Genomic DNA, 21513 nt, shown 5'->3' with positions numbered 1-21513 from the left:
CACGAAGAATTGAGGCAGTTCTGAAGGCAAAAGGGGGTCCAACCCGTTACTAGCGTGGTGTACCTAATAAAGTGGCCGGTGAGTGTATGTATGTAATACTAAGCCTTGGAGATAAACAATAACAATATATACTGCGATAAACATATGTTTAATATAAATATGTCAGATAGAATGTTGATTATTTCACTGAACTCCAAACCAGAACTGCACTGCATTCTGGGGGATGCAGGCAGAGGAAAGACTTAAGCCTCTCCACCTCTCACGGCCCAGCTAAGCGAGGCTGGTGGCATCAGCTAACTCACTCTAAGCTAGCAACAAGCTGCTGAGTCACATGAGCAGCAGCAGCTTCACGTTCCARCACCATGCCTCAGAACTGCTTAAAAATAAAAGAAGAACGATGTGGAGTGAAAGGAGAAAATGAGTCCAACAGCTCGAGAGGAAATTGTGGATAAAAGAGGAAAAGTCACCAGTTTGGCGGGATTAATCAGCCTTTTATCTCCTGGTCCTTATTTCAAATAGCTGAAACAAAAAACTAACCAATAATTATCGGACACATTTTCAGCCGTGTTGCCCAGCAGCCCTATGTTCTACCTTGTTGAGGTTCCCAAAGCCCATCCTCTGTATGGCCGACGTCTTCCACTCAGGCAGGGGCGGGACGAACTGGACGGCAGGCGGTTGCTGCTTCAACACGCCGAGGGGCAGCGTGCACAGCACGGCGTCGCACTTGTAAATGAAGGTCTGGGTCGTGGAGCGAGTYTTCACTGCGATCACCTCACAGCCTGGAGTGAAAACACACATTAACCCTCAAAGGGGCAATACCATGTAAAATCAACTTTTTTGAGTTTTATATCATGTTATAATGTTATACTCTCATTAAAAAAACATGCCCAAAGCCTTGCTTTGACTCATTCATGTATGATTGAGAAATCCTGCAGTGTTTTTAGGAAGCCATGCWGAGGAGCAAAACGACAGGTGGGGACCAGAAACGCCACTGGGACGTGTCTTTAAGCCGAGCTTCCTCATGACCTCATGCCCTTTAAAATCACCACGGCGCGTTTGTGTGACGTCCAATTCTTTGATCGTGAGAAACGTACCGGATGCCGTGTACCGGACCTGTCGCACTGCCGTGTTCAGTTTGATGTCCAAACCCTCAGCGAGAGCCACGGGGACGCACGAGTAACCGTTCCGCACGGTGAGGTGGCTGCCGGTGAACTCAAAGTCATCGTCCTGTGGAAACATGAATAACCACAGCGATACATTTAAACCACTTAAAGACTATGGACCTTTCAGCAAGGCTATAATCACTATAATTATATAGATATGCATTTTTGTTGCTGTGTTTTTGTTATCTTTGTTTCTGTAGGTGTTCAGCCAAGATGTCGGGGGAGTTTTCTTGATATATATTTCACATATCTTCTAATCTCTTTTTCACTCTTTCCCATTACATTTCACTTTTTTCTTCTCTTTCTTTGTCTTCTTTTAAAAAAATGAAAAGTCACTGATGATGAAGAAACTAAGAAACTAATATTCAGTTCTGCTTTCTACTGATATGGCTAAAAAAAATCACTGTAGGGCAATTCAAAGTTGTTTCCAGTGAACACACCACAGTCCTGACAGCAGTCCTACTTTGCTCAGTCCYGATATTTCAAACTCAGGACGTGTTTCTACCTGATCCCAGTGCTTGAGAGACAGGGTGGAGAGGGGCGTGGCGTTGGCAAACTCCAGGTTGGCGAAGTGCCAGTCTAGAATCTGCCGATCCCTGGATGAAAGGTAAACATCGCTGTGGAAGAGAAGGAACGACACGTGAGAGGCGCCGGCAGCTTTTTTTAAGCAGCGAGGAGACAAATTCCCACAAGTTCGCACAGCTCTAAACGCTGCCGTGCTTATTCACATGTCGGGAACTAAAAGTATATCACCTCAGGMCATAATAAGGGAAAACATTTGTTGCTAAGCAATTATCTTTTTAAACCATTTAGCAAACTGGTTTCACTGCTCCCGCYCGAGCTGATTAGATTTTTATTTTTAATTTCATCTTCTGGAGATGAGCGCCACAAGATTATTTAATCAGATTACACAAGTCGGAATGTTTTAAATGACCTGCGATCAATATAAACTTAGCAGGAAAAGTAAGTAAGTTTGTGTTTGGCAGATTATTTCTTTTTTGTATTAATGTGTTTTGGCAATAAATCTTATGACATTGGAAATGCTGTTAATTTCTCTTTTAAATGGCACCACATTTATAAGGAATATGCATTTGTGGGATGAGAAACAGAGCAATCTCTGCCAAACAGCTTCTATTGCTGTTGACTCTTGGTGTTTGGTGGACGGGATGATTGAAGTTCGAAAAAAAAAAGACATACTGGTAATTTAACAATTAAGTTTTTTAGGGATGCACGATATATCGGCATTGGCATCGGTATCGGCAGATACTGGTCATTTTTTACAATATCGGTATCGGTCCGATTTGTAAAACGGGGCCGATATTAATGTCCAATATTGATTTTCCATTTTTTAGCTTTGTGATTTTGTTTTGGTAGGCAAAATGTTTGGTCGAGTGGTATCTGATCGTGATAGTGATACTGACGCTGCACAGCCAGGAATAACTGAAGTAGAGCCATGTCAGAGCCAGGTCTGGTCATTTATTTATGGTATCAAAAAAAGACCCAAGTGTGTGCGTGCGTATATGTATATAAATAATTTGTGCGTTGATCGGTAAATATCGGTTATCGGCCATAACACCAATAATAATATCAYATATCGATATCGGCTGAAATTTTCATATCGGTGCATCCCTAATTTTTTTTAACAAAGAAAAGCCTCAGTAGCATGTGGAAGAACCATACACAGCCACAACAGGCCGTCGGCCATATTGTCCTGCAAATCTGTAGAYGACAGCCTGACAAGCTGAGGAAACCATCTTGGGGTGTCGTCTTCTCAGGACGCCCACTTCGTGGAACCGTCTCTGATATCAACAGTAATATGAAACTTGGCCTTCAGTTTGGAGATGGTACAAGGCCTCACTACAAATAATTTGCAACTTGAACACCAGCTTGAAGTTTCCCTATCCAGATCAGTCAAACGTGGCATTTTTTGGAGCAGACACCTACTGTAGCAGGGTCCATGCTCACAGGCAGTGGTGGGCAGCACCAATCTAAAAATTAGTTCCACTAGCCCTAAAACACTCACTCAGATATTTAGGTCCCCTAATTGTAAAGCACTAATCACTGAAAATTTTAGCAAAAGCTAATTTTAAAGTGCTAAAATAACCCAGTCAACCCATGAACATTCTTCAACAGACAACGAGTCACATGTTGTCATGATGCTCTCTTAAGATCATTAACATCCACAGCTGTATTTGGGTTCATATATTGTCATCTAGTGCAGTGTTTCCCAAAGGTGGGGTCAGGACCCAAAGTGGGGTCCTGAAACATCAAGGTGGGGTCCTGAAAAGATTTTCTGAATTAATTACATTTTTGCCTWAGTTGTTACAAGGGAGTGATGTTAGTGTATTTAAAATGGATAAATGTAGTATAAAATTATTGTTACTATGCCTATGTTTAGTTGACCTGATACAAATGTTTATCATCCAAAAATAGTTGGGGGAACAGGTCTCTGCTACTGTTATTTTGTGGGTCAAAAGCTGAAAAGTTTGGGAACCACTGCACTTTGGTTCCCAAAGTTGGGCTTGGAACCCAATTATGGGTCATAAAGCACCTTGGATAATCTCCAGAAATCAATTTAAAGAGTAATAAAATAATTACTGATGTAATATTTTCCCTGTAATTATTACAAAAACACAGAATAAGTATAAARAAGTATTTATATTTGTGTACAAACTGTTTAGATTGTCAAAAAGCCTGTGRTTTTAGGGTTATTAACACAGTTCGTGTACTAAGACCAATAATATTTGGGGTCACAAGTTTTTTGCCATGGATATTTTGTGGGTCAGAAGATAAAAAGTTTGGGAACCACTGATCTAGTGGATAAGTGACACATATGAACAAAATGTGTGACAGCTTTCACCTTCAGCTGTTTACATTAATAATGATCAGTAACATTTATAGACCTCAGTTAGTGCTTCTAAATTTAGCAAGTGCTAATCCACTAATAAATTTTAAAATCATGAAAAGCCCTAAAGCACTAATCAGGAAATTAGTTCCCCTATTAGTGCTTTAGTGCTTTAGGGGGACTGTGCCCACCACTGCTCCCAGGTGCTAGCAATCAGACACCTGGAGGTACCAGAAGCTCAAAACAAGCTAAAATAAGCTGTTCGGCTGAGAGAATTTGGCAAAATTTTCATGCGCGCAACTCACATCCTCGGCTCTACCGCTCATCCCACAAATGCAGGTTCCTTACAAATGTGACACCATTTAAAAGGAAAATTAACAGGCTTTCCAACTTTATCAGATTTATTGCCAAGAAGCATTGTTACAACAYAGAAATAAGCTACCAAACACAAATTTCCTTACTCTTTATGCTAAGTTCAATAAAATGTTTGCATTTTTATAAAAAAAAAAAAGTGACACACAGATTCATCTATAAGCATCTAGGTGAAGACTGAGCTGCAGTGATATGATCATAAAAAGCTATAGAGGTGTGTTTTACCTGGGTGGGTTGGCCTCCAGCTCCTGCAGCTTCTCCTCAAGTTTCACCTGCAGCTCTGCCAACTCGTCGTACTCCTGCAGGAGGACAGAGCAAACAGGAAGAGGTCAAGGGCTGTGAGATGTTAGGGAATCGACGGACACAGACAACACACCCCCGAGTTTTAGGCCATGTGAGGACAAACAGACCTGACTAAACCTGTTCAGCTCATCACAGCAGAATGAACTCCCAACAACTCAAAGTCAAGGACAACTTCCTTTCCCCCTGAGGAAATACTAAAAGTGGCATGAAATGCATAAAATATCCTAACACAAACATACAGACTGACACAACCCACCCTTGCTCACTGGGTTTAAAAAGCCTGTCATGTGGAAACACAGACTGTGAAATGCTCTGTCTGTCTTGGTCAGAAGGTGTGTACACATCTGCGGACATAAAACCCAGCAGAGCGTGAGCTGAAGCCTTGAAGTGGGTTCTCAGACGGGGAGCATGGATCGCAGACGATCCCAGCTCAGATACCAGCTGTGTTTAAAGCAACTAAAACATCCGTCTGAAGCACACAGAGAGCAGCAGTGGAGGTGATTTCTCCACGCCAAAAATAAAACACTACCACTCGCTAATAATACATTCAAGCAGGACATTAAACCACCTAAACACAGCCTGTCTGGTCTGCTTAGACAGCACGGCATTAACGTCCTCTCAGGCGTAAACCCCGATCAGGTCGTTCAGAAAATATTCCCTCTAATTTGCGATGCCTTCTTCTAACATGGCAATCAAGTCAGAAACTTTCTGGCTGCCAAATGTAGCCCTTCAGATCAAAGTTTCTCTCCTGGAAATTGTGGTGAGGGACGTGTGTGGAGGAATCTACTAATCAACTACAGGAAGTCTTAGTTTAAACTACAGCTAATGAAAACAGATAATATAAACACAGCTTCACACTCATCTTGGATGTTTTGATTGGAAGACTTGGAATTCCCGGTTTTGGTGTGTTTTTAAATAAAAAAAATAACTAAATATAGTTGTTTTTTTTTTACTCACCTTGCAGAGAGCGGTGAGGTCGCGGTGCTTGCTCTTCACCAGGAACTCTGCCGTGATGTCTCTGGGTGGTTTGACTTCYCTTGCTTCTTTGAACTGCTGATGGAGCTCCTTCACACGCTCCCTGGTGGACACCAACTGAAAGGAGGAGGGAGGAAATTTTAAAAAGGTTAACAGCAAAGTGGTGGATATTTGAYGCTGCAGACAACCAAACTTGGCCCGTCACCTTGTTGAGAAGGTCCCTGAGTTCCTCCTGAGTCTTTACAATCTTTTTCCAGTGTTCTATCTGCTCGTCTTTGACATGTTTCTCTTGCAACCTGCACACAGATGCGTCACAGTTTACTTTTATTTTTCTATCTGTACGCATTTGTCCAATCCCACAATGTCCCCTGTACTTACTGGATGACCACCTCCAGAGCTTGTCCCAAAGAAACGGGTTTGTTGTTGAGAAAGTTGAAGTCGAGCTGGTGACTGAGGTAAGAGGTAGCCTCCAGCAGTCGGTTGAACTCTTGCTCCACCATCTCATCTTTCTCTTTTGGCACCTAAGCACACAAGTTTAAAGGATAATGTGACATTAGTCAAAAGAGGAGGAAAAAAGCACCAACATACAATAGAAAGAATCATTTGTACAGATTTGAAGTTAAACCAGGGTTGCAAAATTTTAGGATTAATAAAGATGGGATTAAATAATGGGAATAAACTTGAAATTTAAAAAACTGAATGTTGATCCTTAACAGGAATTTTAAAGTGCCTGTGACACGCATATCCACGAAATACAAAAAGTCAAAGAAAATATATTTATACTGAAGAAACTTGGCATAATACGCAAGATTTTACCCTTTATGTCACATAATTGGCWTTATTTCTTTTGAATTTGACTCAGCTAAAATGAAACAGGAAGTGACATCAAAGGGGAACTCTGAGAAAGAAAACTTCCTGGTTTTTGTTTATTTAAACAATATTATTTGAACTATGACTCTTTCTCATCTTTTTATGATAGTGATTAAAATAATCTAAAGAAACGTCAGATTCTTCTCTTCAGTCGATAGCCATTTTAGCAATGCTCTGTTCACATTCAGACCCTTTGACATCACTTCCTGTTACTTCACATGCAAATATCTCAACAACTGCTCATCTCAGAGGCATGAAATCTTTTTTACAATATGCTATCAATGTTATCTTCCCAAAAATACATTCATATTTATTACAAAAAATTGATGTTTAAGGCACTTTAAATAGGCTGCAGAGACCACCACGGGAAGCAAATCTGCAGGAGATATTTGCTGTTTGTTTTACGCCAAACACCCTTCCTGATGCAACTTGTGCTTAAACTTTGATGACATGTTTAGATTAATATGGCTGATAAATTAACACAGAAATGAGATGAGGTCATCATCTGAATAAACAGGATGCAATGTTGTTTCCATTCATCACCACTAGATGGCTGCGGTTACTCAAAGCCAACAGCTCGGTGTGGACCTCCCCCAAACACCATTAAAGACACCGCAGCATGTTTGTATCTTAAGTATGATCTTTTACCTTTTAAATGCATTTATTTTGTTGCATTGAAACGTACATTTTAAATTTACAAATGATTTGATATCTATTTTTATATTAAATTAGGCAACAACAAAATAAAAAACACTTTTTTTTCTAAAAAAATAAATAAAAACAATTTCATGTGTGTGAGTCATTAGTGGACACAGATGGAAGGCACCCATGGGCTGGATGTGGCCCGCGGGCTGCCACTTGAATAGCCCTGGTGTTGTGTGTGTGTATAATAAAACAATAAATAATGGATTACCAAAGAACTATATCAGAGTCAATTTATTGGGAATATGTTTTGGATCGATTGAGAGGTTTCCAATATTCTCAAGCTAAAGTTTCCAGGAATGCACCTCTTTGCAACCCTGACTTCAAATAAAACTTAAGAGAAATAAAATAATGGAAATAAATAATAAATACACTTGAAGAACTTTTCATACAACACAAGGTCTGTATTTGTATTTAATGTGTTCAGAATAAACCAAAACTTACTTCTAAGCATTAATATTCTCAGTATGTCTGGCTGAACATGCAGTGACTTCAGTTTGTTAGTAGAAATTGTTACAAACACATCATCAGCAGAGAAGAAGTTTTACAGGCAACACTTGCTTTAGGAGCCAATCGGTGATGCTGTGGAGCCCGACCTCCATCAGAACATCAYCTTGGATCATGTTGCACCGATTCAGCAGAAAACATCTTTTACTGAAAAACTTGCCTCTGCTGAAATCTACTCGTACTGATGATTTGTGCAATACTCCTTGAGATACTTYCTCTTAAAAATAATGTTATTGTACTGTAAATATTCAAATACTTATATCCCCCTTACATAAAAAAGAAACATAACCTTTTATTTAGTTTTGTTGTTATGAAAGATGAGGGTTCCTACATGAATAAGAAAACTACATAAAGTGAAATCAAATGGAGCTAAAATGTTTCAAAGATTCAAAAAAAGAAATATATTATATAAATAAAACGTATACATACACTTGTGCACCGTTCACCCTTTAGCAGTTCACCAAAATATGAACATGGACAGGATTAAAAAAGACAAGAGGGAAGGGGGGGGAGAGAAAAAGAACATGTTGAGTAAACACAACGTTAACCTCAAACAGGTTTGCACAAAAGTAAAACACGAACATTTAATTTGCCTTTTTTCCCCCTTAGAAGAGGAAACCACATGATATGGATGCTTTAAAAGCTTTGAAGTCTAGTTTCTGCTTTAATGCACTGAAAAGGAAGTCAAATCTCTTTTTACAGGACAAAACAACACAAGGCATAACTTAACATGAAGTTGTGTTTGTTCTGCTCAGTCCTGAGAGGAAGTGAAGCTGTTTTTTATCACATACAAAGAGTTGGAAAAAGGCTCAAAATTCTTGGGTGGTTGTTGTTGGTTTTTTGTTTTTTTTTTATAATGGAAAACCAAATTCTTGCCTAAGGATGATGAGATGTTTAAAGAAACAGGTATGGAAACAAAAACAGAGCATTCCAATGCAGAAAGTGAACATTCGTGCAGAAATAACCATCAACTAGCAAAGGAATTAAACATTAGAGAGATCTGGCTTCAGATATAATACTGGAAACAAATCTGCATCATTTTTAGCAACACAAAGCTTTCTTGTACTTTTTTTTTTTTTTTTACAAATAATGCAACCATTCACAAGTATGAGAAAAGTGTGTGAACAAATAAAAAACATTCAAACTAAGTTAACTATGAATTTAGAAACTCTGATCAAATCCAAAGAAATAAAGAGGTGCCAGCATCATTAAACTTTGTGGTCTTGGGAATCAGAGAATCCGGTTTGAATCTAGTATTAAACAGTTTGTTTTGAAACAATAAATTTTGTTCACATACTTTTTTTGCTTGCAGCAGAGAGGATGCTAAATGAGTGTGTTATTTTAAGAGTCAGTACGACTGCAGCTCAGCTCAGCAGAGTCACGCCCACAACCTGTCTTTGATTCTTAACTCAAACAATAAGAGCTGGTCTTGATTTCTCTCAAGTTACTGTTGGGGTTTCTGATATTCTACTCACAGCCTGGCCATTGGCCTCATACAGCGGACACTTCTGTTTGATCTTAGCCAGCTCCATGTTGACCTGCTTACTGACCACAGCCATGGGATTCCCTCCTGAATGAAGGAAACACAAAGTGACACGGCACAAAAACTAAACATCATCTCCCCCTACAGGATGATTAATGTCACTTTAAAAGACTACTCTCAGATTAATGGGAGATTTCTCAAATTCTGTGCATCAATCAGATCAGTTAAAAACATCAGTATAAAAGCTGAATCAAATTCTCACCCAGTCCCGTCACGACCATGGCTCCCAGGTCTGCAACGTAGTTTCCCTTCCTGAAAGTGGCCACTCTGCCCCCCACACGGTCCTGCAGGCAAACAGAAAAGGTACAAAAAATAAAATAAAAAAAAATGGAGGAATTGCACTTTCAGCAAAAATGTAGTGGATGCAGATTGCTGAATAACTTGGCTGAAATTTGTTGAGTCATAAATGAATTATTAAAAATAGGAAACAGAGGAAAAAATTAGCAAAATCGTGGCTAAAAAGTCAGAAGAAGCCAAACTGCAACTAAATCAATGAGCAAAACCACAGTTAAAAGCTTAAAAAAGCTTAAATTAGCAAAACTGCAGTTAAAAGTTAGAATTAGCAAAACTGCAGACAAAAGCTAAAATGAGCAAAACCTGCAGCAAAAAAGCCAAAAATTAGCAAAACTGTAGCTTAAAGTTGAAATGTGCTAATTTGTAGTTATAAGCAAAACCACTGGTAAAAGCATAAAATAGCTAAACTGTAACCAAAACTTGAAATGAGCTTCATCATTTTTAAAGCTAAAATTAACAAAATGAGCTGAAATTAGCTAAAAATGTAGCAAAGCTAAAATGAGCTAAATCATAGCTTAAGTCTTAAATTAGTACGTCTGAGATGATTTGTTGTGAATTCAAGCTTATAAATAATCTGAACTGAACAATTTTTTTCATATCTAAATATATAAGTAATATGTAAAAAAAATAAAATAATATAAAAGTTTCAAACACTGTAAGTCGTAGCACAACATTGATAATGGAGTCAAATGCTTACATATGATTGGTTCAAATAGCACTAAGTATGAGGAAGTAAGGTTGGGCGATAAATCAGTTTAATCGATTGTATTTCGAATTTGCCTTTTATAAAGGTTTAATTTTGGGAAAATCTGTATTTTTTCCCCCACCAGTGCACTCTTTGGGGCTTCTGTAGTTCAAAGGTCACCCCACCTGTCCCTCWAGATGTTTGGTACACAACATGACAATATGGCAGCTAGCACAGGATCTACTTCTCAAAAAAGGCACTGTGTCTTCAGTTATCTGGAACTGGTTAGGTTGTGCAACAATCACCTCACTGCAAAATCTGTTTGACGGCTCTTGACACAATAAGGAGTACAACAAATTTGTTCCAACACCTGAAACAGAGGCACTGCGTCATGTGGGGAACAAATCGATTAAAATCAAAAATGGATTTGGGATGAAAAAAATCAACGATTTTTTTTTGAGAGGGGCCATATCGCCCAACCCTCTGTGGAAGTAGTTTCTATAAAGCAGGAGTCACGCATTTATACTTTATGGTAACGACTATCCTGCGTCAACATTTAAAATAAGTTCAGTTCACCTCATTTATTTTGAATTAATACAGATAAATTGATAAATCTCACACTGCTGTCGGTAAAGTGATTTTTTTTGTCACAAAACAACTTCCAGCTGTTTTATAACAAACTGAGACACAAACAGATTTTCCTCTGTTGTTGACCTACCCTGGCTTCCAGGATCGTAACATCCATCCCAAAGCTCTGCAGCTGGCGGGCTGCAGCCAGACCAGACACCCCTCCACCGATCACTATTACCTTCCCTGTTTTCTTTGCTGCAACAACAAACAGAGAGGCCATCACTGAAACAAACTGTGTGAGTGACTTTTAAATACCTTTTTATATGAAAAGACAATATTAGTGCAATTAATGAAGTAGACTTACTGGGTAACGGCTTGACTCTTTTATAAATGCCAAAGTTAATCAGGCCGTGTCTTTCTAAGTAGCTGTGAATCCTGTGAACCAACACAGCATCGCCTACAAACAGAGGGACAGAAGYTTACATTACTGCTCTGTTAAGAAGACTAATGAAAACAGCAGATGGTTAAAGTTTAATTGGACGTCTCACTATTGTAAGGAGCTTCAAGCTGCTGTGCTGTGGCCTCAAACGTTAGTTGAATTTTAGGGTTGTCCAGCCACAGTTGGATCTGATGAGATTATAACGAATTGCAACGGAAAATATGCTTTAAACAGCGATKCTGCGGGTTTCTTTTTAAAARGTTTGGAAATATAAAACATGGTACATACGGTACGGTTCCTGATGTACAGGAAGACCTTCTGAGTCTGCTGAGGACTACTGATGATGTCGGGGAAACAGGCAGCCTCCTGAGACGTCATTCTGTCGTGAGGAAGGCGGCTCTGGAAAGCAGCTCCTTCCAAACCTGTGGGGGAAAAAATGAATCACACATCAATCCTTTGATATCTTAACACTAAATGTATTTATCTTAATCTGAAATTGCAATGTGAATTATAAAACAGAGCTGGTTAAAAGCGGACTTGGACCTGACGGCTCTTCAGGTTCGCTGTCGTTCTCCTCCTCGGGGGGCGGGGGCGGAGGAGGGACGACCTGCTTCCTTTCCTTCTCCGCCTTGGCGTTTCTCTCCTCCTCCGAGTAATATTCGTCCTCCGACAGGTTGGCCAGGCTTTCGTCCATCTCGCGGTACTCCACCTGCAACAGTAGGCACAATAAAAGCACCATTAAAACCACGACTCGCGTCAGGCAGGGCTTGGTTTGGTCACACGCCCTGAAACTAAATACCCACCCCCCAGCACCACACTGAAAAAAAAACATTAACACAAGCTGTTATAATAAAATCCTTCTCTCCTGAAACTTTAGAAACCTAAAATGTTTACTTTTGGTCGCTTCCGCCGACTTGTTCTACGGACTTCAGCTGAGTCTGGGTCCACTCCTCCGGGACCTGGAGGGTGAGGGAAAGAGGCTCCTGCAGGTTCCCCACTAGGGGACAACCTGTCCTTCTTCTTTGTATCCACAGCTCCCGACGCCGAGGCTGACGGACCAGTCTGGGCGTCAGAACTCAGCGCCCTTTCACCTCCTGCTGCTCCAACAGAAGATGAGGAGGAGGACGCAGAGGAGCCGGCATCTGATTTCTTGCTAGAGAGCATGATGGAGGACGTTGGAGGCCTCTCCTGACGAAACGGTGACCAGGATTCAGATTAGGAAAATTTACACACAAACATTAGAAAAGTACATATTTTTGAGTGAATGACTGAATTTGAATGTCTAAAATAATTATAACTGAAAGAAATATTACAATTACTTAAATGTAAAAGTGATAAAATGGGTTGTGAGTGTAGGAAACAAACAAAACATGTTTTACCTGTCATACGAAACGTAGCAACAAATGTGTAATAATGATGATTTGCAACATTAAACACAATAAATAAAATTCATACCTAACTTCTACAGGCATTTCACCGTCACGGACAATTATTATTTTTAGATTGCAATTGTTTACATTTAACTATAATCAATTTCATTGATTCTCAGTGAGTCATAACTCACAGGCATTATAAAAATCTTAATAAAACAAACAAAAAAAAAGCACAGGTATTATATCAGCAACCTTTTATTTGCTACACTTAGTGCAACAAATGTTACTGGTTGTATTTTTTTAAAAACATCTATTAACACATAATGGATTTAGTTTAGAGAAATACAGAACAGCGCAAACTAGGTTTAGGCACAACAAAACAAAAAAATACATTTTTGTCAAATCTAAAACAAAAGCATTCCATTAATTAAAAAAAAATCAACATTATAAACAAATAAATGGACAATTTAGAGGTTTTGTGTTGAAACCCTCAATTTAAAACAATTGTAAAAGCCAAATTTATTGCAATAATTCCTTAACAGTCCATCCTTCCTCACTTGCAGTTTGAAGCAGTGTGAACCTTTGGTTTACAACCACCATACATTATCTACATCAACTAAACCACATCTGATCACTGAGAGCAACAATGTTAACTGAGTATGAGTGTGATGGTTTTATGGAATGAGGGCTCCAAGGTACAGTAACCTTGTCTTATTTTACCCATTTCTCCGTACACCTGGTTATATCCATTCAAACACTAAGAAACGAAGACAAACCAGAGACATTATGGTTACAAACACGAACTGAGCAAATGTGTTGACCTTTTTATGTGCATTATGAAATCCAGCTAACACGGTAATATTCAAAAGAGAGTTCTTGTAAAAGCTAAAACATAAAATAACTACATGTTTTACAGATGTTGAATTAAAGTAACCTCGATTAGTGAAGCCTTACAGTCAATTACATGCTAAGCTAGCAGCGAATCCATCATTGATTTGTTCTTAAAATTAACCTTCATATTCCACGTAGGAAACCGATTCCATGTACTCGTCACTTCAGTGTCATACACATTATATTATCGTAGTAAGGTTTCTTTTATTTTAAATGCTTTTCTTTCTATTGATCATTACAGACCATGCCGTGTTAGCTTAAGCTAACAATGGGATGTGGCTAGCACGGGAACAGGTGCGCCGGTTTTGCAGACAAAATTGGTTTATAAAAATGGATTCATTCCGAAATAAAGGAAACATTTTCTTGCAAATGAAAGAATAGCTACCATAGAAAAAGGGGAACAACACTAAAAAATAACTTATCATACCTCTCAAACCCCCGAAGATGTCAAAACAAAGACGATACTGCTGCAAGGTTGATCTCAAAGAGCTCCACTGTGATTGGCGGATGAAACCGTCGCGCAATAAGATTCAATGATACGATTGGTTGAAACAACAGTCAATCCTAAACCTCCGCGACTGGTGTTTTGTCGAAAAAAGTACTCTTCGCGGATAGTATTTCAGATTTAAAATGACTTGTTTTCTCCAATAAGGTCAATAAAATAAAGCGACCTACTCACYTTTGCTTATTAGTATCCTTTAGAACCAGTAGAGTAGTGTTTAATACGATTATAATTATAATTTGGGCCTCTTTTTTTTTTTTCTTTCAGGCGAGGCTGTCCGGCATTTTTATTCAGAGGGATAAAAGCTCATCAAATTTAAAATAGCTGTGCAGGAGTAGGCTTTTAAAAAGTGCTAAAATTGGAAAACACGCATCCTCTTYCAACGTTTGACTATCACTTTATTTATATGTGAATAAATCTAGCTTTYAAAACCTCTTCCGCGACAAGGGATGCTTAGGCGGGGTGTGCTATTTTGGGCACAACACCTCATTTATTTCAGTGGCTGCCTGCCAAGAACATAATTATGTAACAACGCTTTAAAGAAAATATTTGTAATTTATATAAAATATAGAATTTTAAAACAGTTGTGTAGTCTTTAAGACTGCTGTTCGGTATTCATAGTTTTCTGTTTGTACTTTATTTACTATGAATCGAAATCTGAGGCGGTCTGAAGTTGACGTCATCATGCAGAGGTGGGGCAGACAGGTAAAGGTGAGCTGAGCTGCTACGTCGCGCCTTACTGAGGAAAGAAGGAACGTCGGCGGTGATTTGTTTACTTTTTTCTCGTCTTAAGACAAAAACTGCACGTAAGTAACCAAATATATGTGTCTTTCAATTGAATTTGTTTTTAAACAAGACAAACATTTGATAAAAAGTCAGTTCTGTGGCCATTGTAATGCTCATATCTTATCTAAGGTGTTTGTTACGTATATTACCAGTTTTTTGTGTAAAAATATAAAACATTTTATGGGTAAACTGTGTTAAATCTGGTGGCAACTGCAAAATCTATATTTAAAAAGTAAAAGGATGGCAGCAAATACAAAAAAAAATCAGGAACAGTGAAAAGTAAAGCTCATTTGGCTTCATTAAGCAGGCTTTTGCATGTTTTACATCGACAGTGATTGTGTTACAAAGTTGAATTAAGTTGAGGTATAGACTGTAAGCATTATTTTTGAGCTAATAAGAAATGAATCCAACAGAAGCTGTAAGGCCATGGTGAGGATAAAGAAAGAGTCACCAGACCGGCCTGACAACACCGCCTTCACTCAGCAGAGGCTTCCAGCATGGCAGCCCATTCTGTCCGCAGGCATCGTCATCCCAGGCTTTGTCCTCATCGGGCTCGCTTTCATCGGCGTCGGAGTCGGTCTGTTTATCACTTCACGGGACATTCAGGTGTTGGAGGTAAGGTCGTGACATTCGAAGCAAACATTAGTCTGGGGATGATGTATGAAAGTGAAAATCTTTGTGAGCTGACATGTTTCTGGGGTTCCTCACGTAGATTGATTACACCGGGACGGACCAAACCTCGGACTGCAACAAGTGCACAAACCCAAACACCAAGAACTGCGTGTGCACCCTGAGCTTCAACATCGACACTCTGTTTAAGGTGACAACAGAGCTTTACACCAGAACTCAAACATAAACAGTTTTCTACAGCTCACCAAATTCAACTCTGCGCGTATTAATCTCATTGTTTGGAACCACAGGGGCCTGTTTTCTTTTATTACGGTTTGACCAACTACTTCCAGAACCACAGGAGGTACGGCGTGTCCAGAGATTACAAACAGCTCTATGGAGACCTGGCTAATTTTAAAGTAAGATAACAAATATGCACAACACTCCTCCATTATAATCCACCACTGTCGCCAAAGACAGAGAACATCTTTATTAGTATCTTTCTAAGTGTTGGCAAAGTTCATATCTTTTCATTGGCCCCGTTTTTACCACTCTCCCTGCATGTTTTAAATAGAAACCATTCTAGATATCAAATAAAAAAAACAAACTATCATCCTTGTCTTTTTAAGGATCCCAGCACAGACTGTGCACCCTACAGGCTGGACAGCAGAAACAATCCCATCGTTCCATGTGGATCAGTAGCAAACAGCTTGTTTAACGGTATGTACAACATATAAATGACCTGTTCGGGTGGTTATATAGTTTATTTGCCACATCAGGGATGTGTTCACTGTTCCTGCTTTCGTTTTGCTTCTTAAAGACACCTTCAAGCTGTATCAGATTGTCAACGGGCAAAGAAATGTGGTGCCTTTTGATGGGAAGGGGATCGCTTGGTGGACAGACTACAATGTCAAGTTTAAGAATCCCGACGTCACGCCTCTGCAGAATGCCTTCAACGGTTGGGACTTTAGTCTAATTCACCAGAATGAGCTGCATTTCTGAATATTCCTATTTTGGAGGGATTAAAGAAAGAGGTGCTCTCCCTTTCAGGTACCGTGAAACCTTTATTTTGGACCAAGGCCGTGTACGAGCTGGATTTTTCAGACCCGTCCAACAACGGCTTCATCAACCAAGACTTCCTGGTGTGGATGAGGAGAGCAGCTCTGCCAAATTTCAGGAAACTTTATCGACGGATCGCAGAGGAGAATTATACAAATGGTCTACCYGCTGGAAACTACAGCCTTGAAATTTCCTACAGTATCCTTTTAAACCTGTTGTACAGATTTATCAAGAATTTTAAAGCAAAGAAAGTAAGTAGGCCTATTTGTTTCGCAGCTTTTTTATTTATTTGATGCACAAAAAAATACAATCTACAGCTAAATTAGTCTAACATGTTAAGTTTTAGCACGGATCTGCTGCGTATTTTCAAATGTTCTGTTTAAAAAAATGTTTTCAGAGAGAGAAAACTGGGAAGTGAGGTGTCATGTTACACAAACAGCAGTGTAGCCTCAGCTTGTTGGACTGGTTAGGTGTGGTTCTGCGTTTAAATAGTTTGAATGAATGCAGTGACTCAGGAGATCCCAAAGAACACCATTACAAGCAAATCTTCTGACATAAGTAAACCAGCTAGGCAAATAATGATCACCCTCATCTCGAAAACAAACTAGGTAAAGGACCTTATTGCTGCTTCACAAGGCGTTTTTGTTCTAAAGGGGCAATATTATGTGTTTCTCAGGCATACATTTAAATACTATACCATAATAAAGTATCTATGTCACCTTTAGTTGTTATTAAAATGCTGTTTTTTATGTTTAAATAGAAAATAAACTTATCTTCTCATCCGTCCTCTTCTAAATGCCTTGAAATAGGTCTCTGTCTCTTTAAGAACCACCTTCTGCTTCTGTCTCGCACATTTCGGGGGCGTGCGCCATGATGCAGTTTAATTGGCATCTGAAAATACATTTCCTCAAAGTTATTTTTAATCTGAAAAGAGCTTCACTGAGCGAGAACTAATGTTGAGAGCTCAGCAGACAGTTTAAGTTTCACTTTCACCCGAGAGCCTGCAGGAGTCGTGAGCGGAAGGGGAAGGGGGGCGCTGCCATGAAGAAGTTCGGCTTAAAGACTCGTCCCAGGGGCGTTTCTGGTCCCAAAAGATGTTTCTGGTCCCCACCTGTCGTTTTGCTCCTCAGCATGGCTTCCTAAAAACGCTGCAGGATTTCTCAAACGTGCATGAATGAGTCAAAGCAAGGCTTTGGGCATGTTTTTATGAGAGTATAACATTATAACATGATATAAAACTCAAAAAAGTTGATTTTTACATGATATTGCACCTTTAACTACAAAAATGTATTATTGCTCGTTGGCAAAGGTGATTATGTTTTGTCTGTGGAGTTAGCAAAATACAGTATCTCATGAACCACTGGACAGACATTAAAGAAACTTTTGTAGTCTTTGTATGTCTACAACTGGTTGTCTCCCGCTGGCCAAGGTTTGATCTGAACAGTTASAACATAGAGCTGAATATCACTGAGTAGGTCCAGCCTATCCTGTCCACTGTTAGCATCCGTGACTACGTGGAGGAGCAGAAACGGCGACCAAACAGGGCATCGGCTCACAGTTGTCATTTGATTAACAGCAAGCCCAGCTGGATCTGTTTCCCAAATTATCTGTAATATTTTACTAAAAATTAACAATTATGTTAATTGTATTCAATGTTCATGTAAAACAGCAGATATATACCAGAAAAATATATGATTTATAAGTAACAATGATATAGTCCATACCTGAAGTCAGTAACTTAGACTTTTTAACTAGTTGAAAAATGAAGACTTCAATGAGTAATAAAATAAATTTATTTCTTACTGTCATAAATATTAATAATAAATATTTACCAGTCAACATTTAGAAAATGTTCTCTGTATACCTGGTTGTAGGATGAAACGTGTGCATACTGCTAACCATCTTCTCAGCAGGTTATGTTAGTCTAATAAAAACCTAAAACTAATTAATATGTATTATTTTACACTGTGTAAATATCTATGGTAAATCAGAGGACTAATCAACCTAATATTTAATAGTTTGTGTTAAATAGTAGCATGATTCAGCAGAGTTCTACGTTTTGTAATTAAATACATGCCACACAAGCTGAAGGCTGAGTGTGCGCCCTTGCCGGCAGTGGAGGTGCGTGGAAGTACTCTTTATAACTTGTGAAAATGTTGTAAGGAGGAGAGCAATCGCTTGACAAACCATTTGAATGGTGCGGCGCGAGCAGCCTTTGCGGAWTACAAAATTTTGGAGGTGCCCGACCACGCACCAGGACACCGCGCAGGGGCGGGGATGGCATGATTGCGTCACTTTTTGGCGCACACGCCTGGCGCAACGCGTCAWCTATAAACCTAGCTTATTATCTGCTGACCAGCTCCATAATTAGCAGTGATTACATCAGATTTATAAGCTTATTTTAATTTTTAGACTGTTAAATTATTAGCTTATGTTCTGGTCAGATCACATCCACATTGAGGTAAATAAGACAGTCTGCTTACTTGTGAAAGGAGACACATTTCTGTTGGTACGTCCATAACACACAGCTTTCTGGCATTATTTAAAGCATTCAATAGATTATTTACACTCTAAAATAATTATATATTTGTTAATAATAATAGTTTTTATGATTTCTACATCGTCGGTCCTTTTTTTTTACCAGCATGTGCAGTAATGGTAAATCCAGATTCTACCTGTTCAGTTTCTACAGTAGATCACGTGGTTTCTGCACACTCCAGCTGTTCTTTAAACCTCCATGGGCTACAACTGCATCATTTCTCAACATATTTTGTTATTATGTCTGAAAGTTCTTGTAATTGGTTATATGTGAATGCATTTTAGTTCCATACAAGTTCAAAAAGGAACGATATTGGGCAAAATGTAATTTTTTTTTCCTTTTTAATGATGAATAATTAAGCTAAAAATAGTAATTTGTATATAAATACTTTTCACATGCAGTGTTTCATGACATCAGTGCTGTCCTTCAGATTTATGTTTTGTTTAGTTCTCTGTTTGCATGTTGTGTATTTGGTGCAGAGCCTTAACGCTTGCTCCTCAGACTATCCTGTTCTGAGTTTTAACGGGAGGAAGAAGGTGGTGTTCAGCAACGTATCCTGGATGGGTGGGAAGAACGATTTCCTGGGCATCGCCTACCTGGTGATTGGGTCTCTGTGTGTCGTCATGTCTGTGGTCATGCTCATCGTCTACGCCAAGTTCAAGTTCCCAGAAGACGACTGAGCGTCTGTTCACAGACTGATGTTACGGAACAGAGGTTTATTAACTGAATTTTATTTTGTATCTCATTCAATGAGCCAATTCGGGTTTAGATTTTTATAGAAATGAAACAAATCCACTCAGGAACTGAAGTCTTACTGTTATGAACAAGTTAGGGTTATATTTTATTGTGCTAAACTTCATGCTGGAGCTTTTAATTTGGCTGCAAAGCTACTGACTTTTCTCAAATTAGGACATTATTTTTAATTCAGGCACAAGTATAATGCCTTGTCTTCAAGTATATTTTTAAATGAGGCTTTTGAGTGCAAAAATGTTACTAGTGAGACTGTTTGACTTGTTTGTATATCTTAAAGTTTTGCTTTTATCTTTAACCKGTGATCTGCTTCCTCATGTTAGGTCAATCATGTTAAAGTCATATTTTACATGTAAAGCCATTTAATGCTCTCCAAACAGTTACACTTCARACGTGGCTTCCAAATAAGTGCTGTAAAAAATTGTAAATATTTTTTAACTCAGGGATATGGTGTAAATGCTATTTGTCTTGTTTTCTCTTTATTTGAAGGCCTTTTTTAAAACTATGAACACTCTTTAAAACACAGTTGACTTAATGCTCCTGATATTTATTGAATAAAACACTTAAACCGTTGCATTGTTCTATATGCAATTTGAACATGTGTAATATTTTGTTCGCATTATTATGAAGTTTTTTTTTCCACCGAGTTAATGACAGCTTAATTTCTTCTGATTTCTGATTTACGCAAACATGATTCGACTCAATTCTAAAAGCTTTTTTTGTCCTTTTTATAAATGTTTAATGTTCAGTTTGTTTGTAAAGTGGACTTAAGGTGAAAATCACTACATTGGAAAATACATCGTGTTCTAGCGTATACTAAAATATYGTTGTTTACACTTTTTTTGCCTTTACAGTACACTCAAAAATAACAAACTAGAAAAAAACATGGTTAATTCAACATTTAAACATTTAATTTTGCTGAAATTATCTTCAAACTAAACTGTAATTATTAACATTTGACAAAACACTGACAAGATGTGGAAAAAACGGCGCTCCTCAAACAATAAATCTGCTTTATCACAGATTTTTTTAAATCACAGGTTTATCTAAATTTTTCTGCATTTAGAATATACGCATAAAAATTTGCTGCATCATTGGAAAACTGCTCTCTTGGACCCTCTAGCGGACGTTTTTGGAACAATAATTGAACGGCATTGTGGGTGTTGTAGTCTTACACCAACAGGGTCTTTTAAGTTACCCATCCGTCAAACTACAAAGACCACAATCCTTTGCGCTGATAAATAGCTACGGTCACGCTCTGATTTGACAGCGGTGCAGACAGCCTGCTACAGTGCTGTCTAGGCGGCGTTGTTTGCTTTCTTCTTTTGTTCACCTTCAGACAACATCGGTCCAGCGTTGGCTTCGTAAAGATGTCCGACGGCGGAGGGACGGAGGAAGGCTCCGGCACCATGGAAGTTTCGGCCGTTCAAACGGTGGCGGATACCTCGGTGTTGCAGAAGCACCTTCGGAAACTGGTGCCGCTGCTCCTGGAAGATGGCGGCGAGGCCCCGGCCTCGCTGGAAACCGCCCTGGAGGAGAAGAGCTCCGTGGAGCAGATGAGGAAGTTTTTGGCCGACCCCCAGGTTCAAACCATCTTGGTCGAAAGAAGTGCTCTCAAGGGTACGTTTTTATAATAATATACAATTCAAATAAATGTGTATAAATGCGAGGAAGTCATTAATTAACTTCCCTTGTTTACACATTCATATGATGACCAGTTTGAGTTCACAGCCAAA

The 21513-nt window shown here is 38.9% G+C and overlaps 3 protein-coding genes across 8 annotated transcripts in view; 2 read left to right on the top strand and 1 right to left on the bottom strand.

Annotated features, from left to right (window-relative positions):
• Positions 1 to 591: 591 nt before the first annotated feature.
• Positions 592 to 14060, bottom strand: LOC106533898 (lysine-specific histone demethylase 1A; the record flags this gene model as incomplete). Of its 5 annotated transcripts, none has more annotated exon segments than XM_014030362.1 (18): positions 592 to 779; positions 1095 to 1227; positions 1669 to 1780; positions 4606 to 4679; positions 5641 to 5775; positions 5864 to 5954; positions 6037 to 6179; positions 8167 to 8184; positions 9213 to 9307; positions 9483 to 9564; positions 10978 to 11084; positions 11194 to 11286; positions 11378 to 11456; positions 11557 to 11690; positions 11806 to 11980; positions 12163 to 12456; positions 13362 to 13398; positions 13960 to 14021. In XM_014030362.1, coding segments are annotated over 17 exon segments (1983 nt in total), but the record flags the coding sequence as incomplete, so codon positions are not given.
• A 651-nt stretch (positions 14061 to 14711) lies between these two features.
• Positions 14712 to 20374, top strand: tmem30b (transmembrane protein 30B). Its single transcript, XM_014030367.1, has 8 exons — positions 14712 to 14840; positions 15234 to 15435; positions 15533 to 15640; positions 15741 to 15848; positions 16059 to 16149; positions 16250 to 16387; positions 16480 to 16686; positions 19529 to 20374. Exons 2-8 carry the CDS (start codon positions 15247 to 15249, stop codon positions 19705 to 19707), a joined length of 1020 nt encoding a protein of 339 aa, XP_013885821.1. The 5' UTR covers positions 14712 to 14840; positions 15234 to 15246; the 3' UTR covers positions 19708 to 20374.
• A 671-nt stretch (positions 20375 to 21045) lies between these two features.
• dync1h1 (dynein, cytoplasmic 1, heavy chain 1) overlaps positions 21046 to 21513 on the top strand; it is a 29462-nt gene continuing 28994 nt past the window's right edge. For both annotated transcript variants that reach the window (XM_014030361.1, XM_014030360.1), the window contains 1 exon segment: positions 21046 to 21397. In XM_014030361.1, the coding sequence (XP_013885815.1) occupies positions 21148 to 21397 (250 nt within the window). In that variant the 5' untranslated portion in view covers positions 21046 to 21147.

Source organism: Austrofundulus limnaeus, unplaced genomic scaffold (assembly GCF_001266775.1).
Source record: "Austrofundulus limnaeus strain Quisiro unplaced genomic scaffold, Austrofundulus_limnaeus-1.0 Scaffold1046, whole genome shotgun sequence".
NCBI lineage: Eukaryota > Metazoa > Chordata > Actinopteri > Cyprinodontiformes > Rivulidae > Austrofundulus > Austrofundulus limnaeus.
This window is presented reverse-complemented; position numbering and strand designations above follow the sequence as displayed.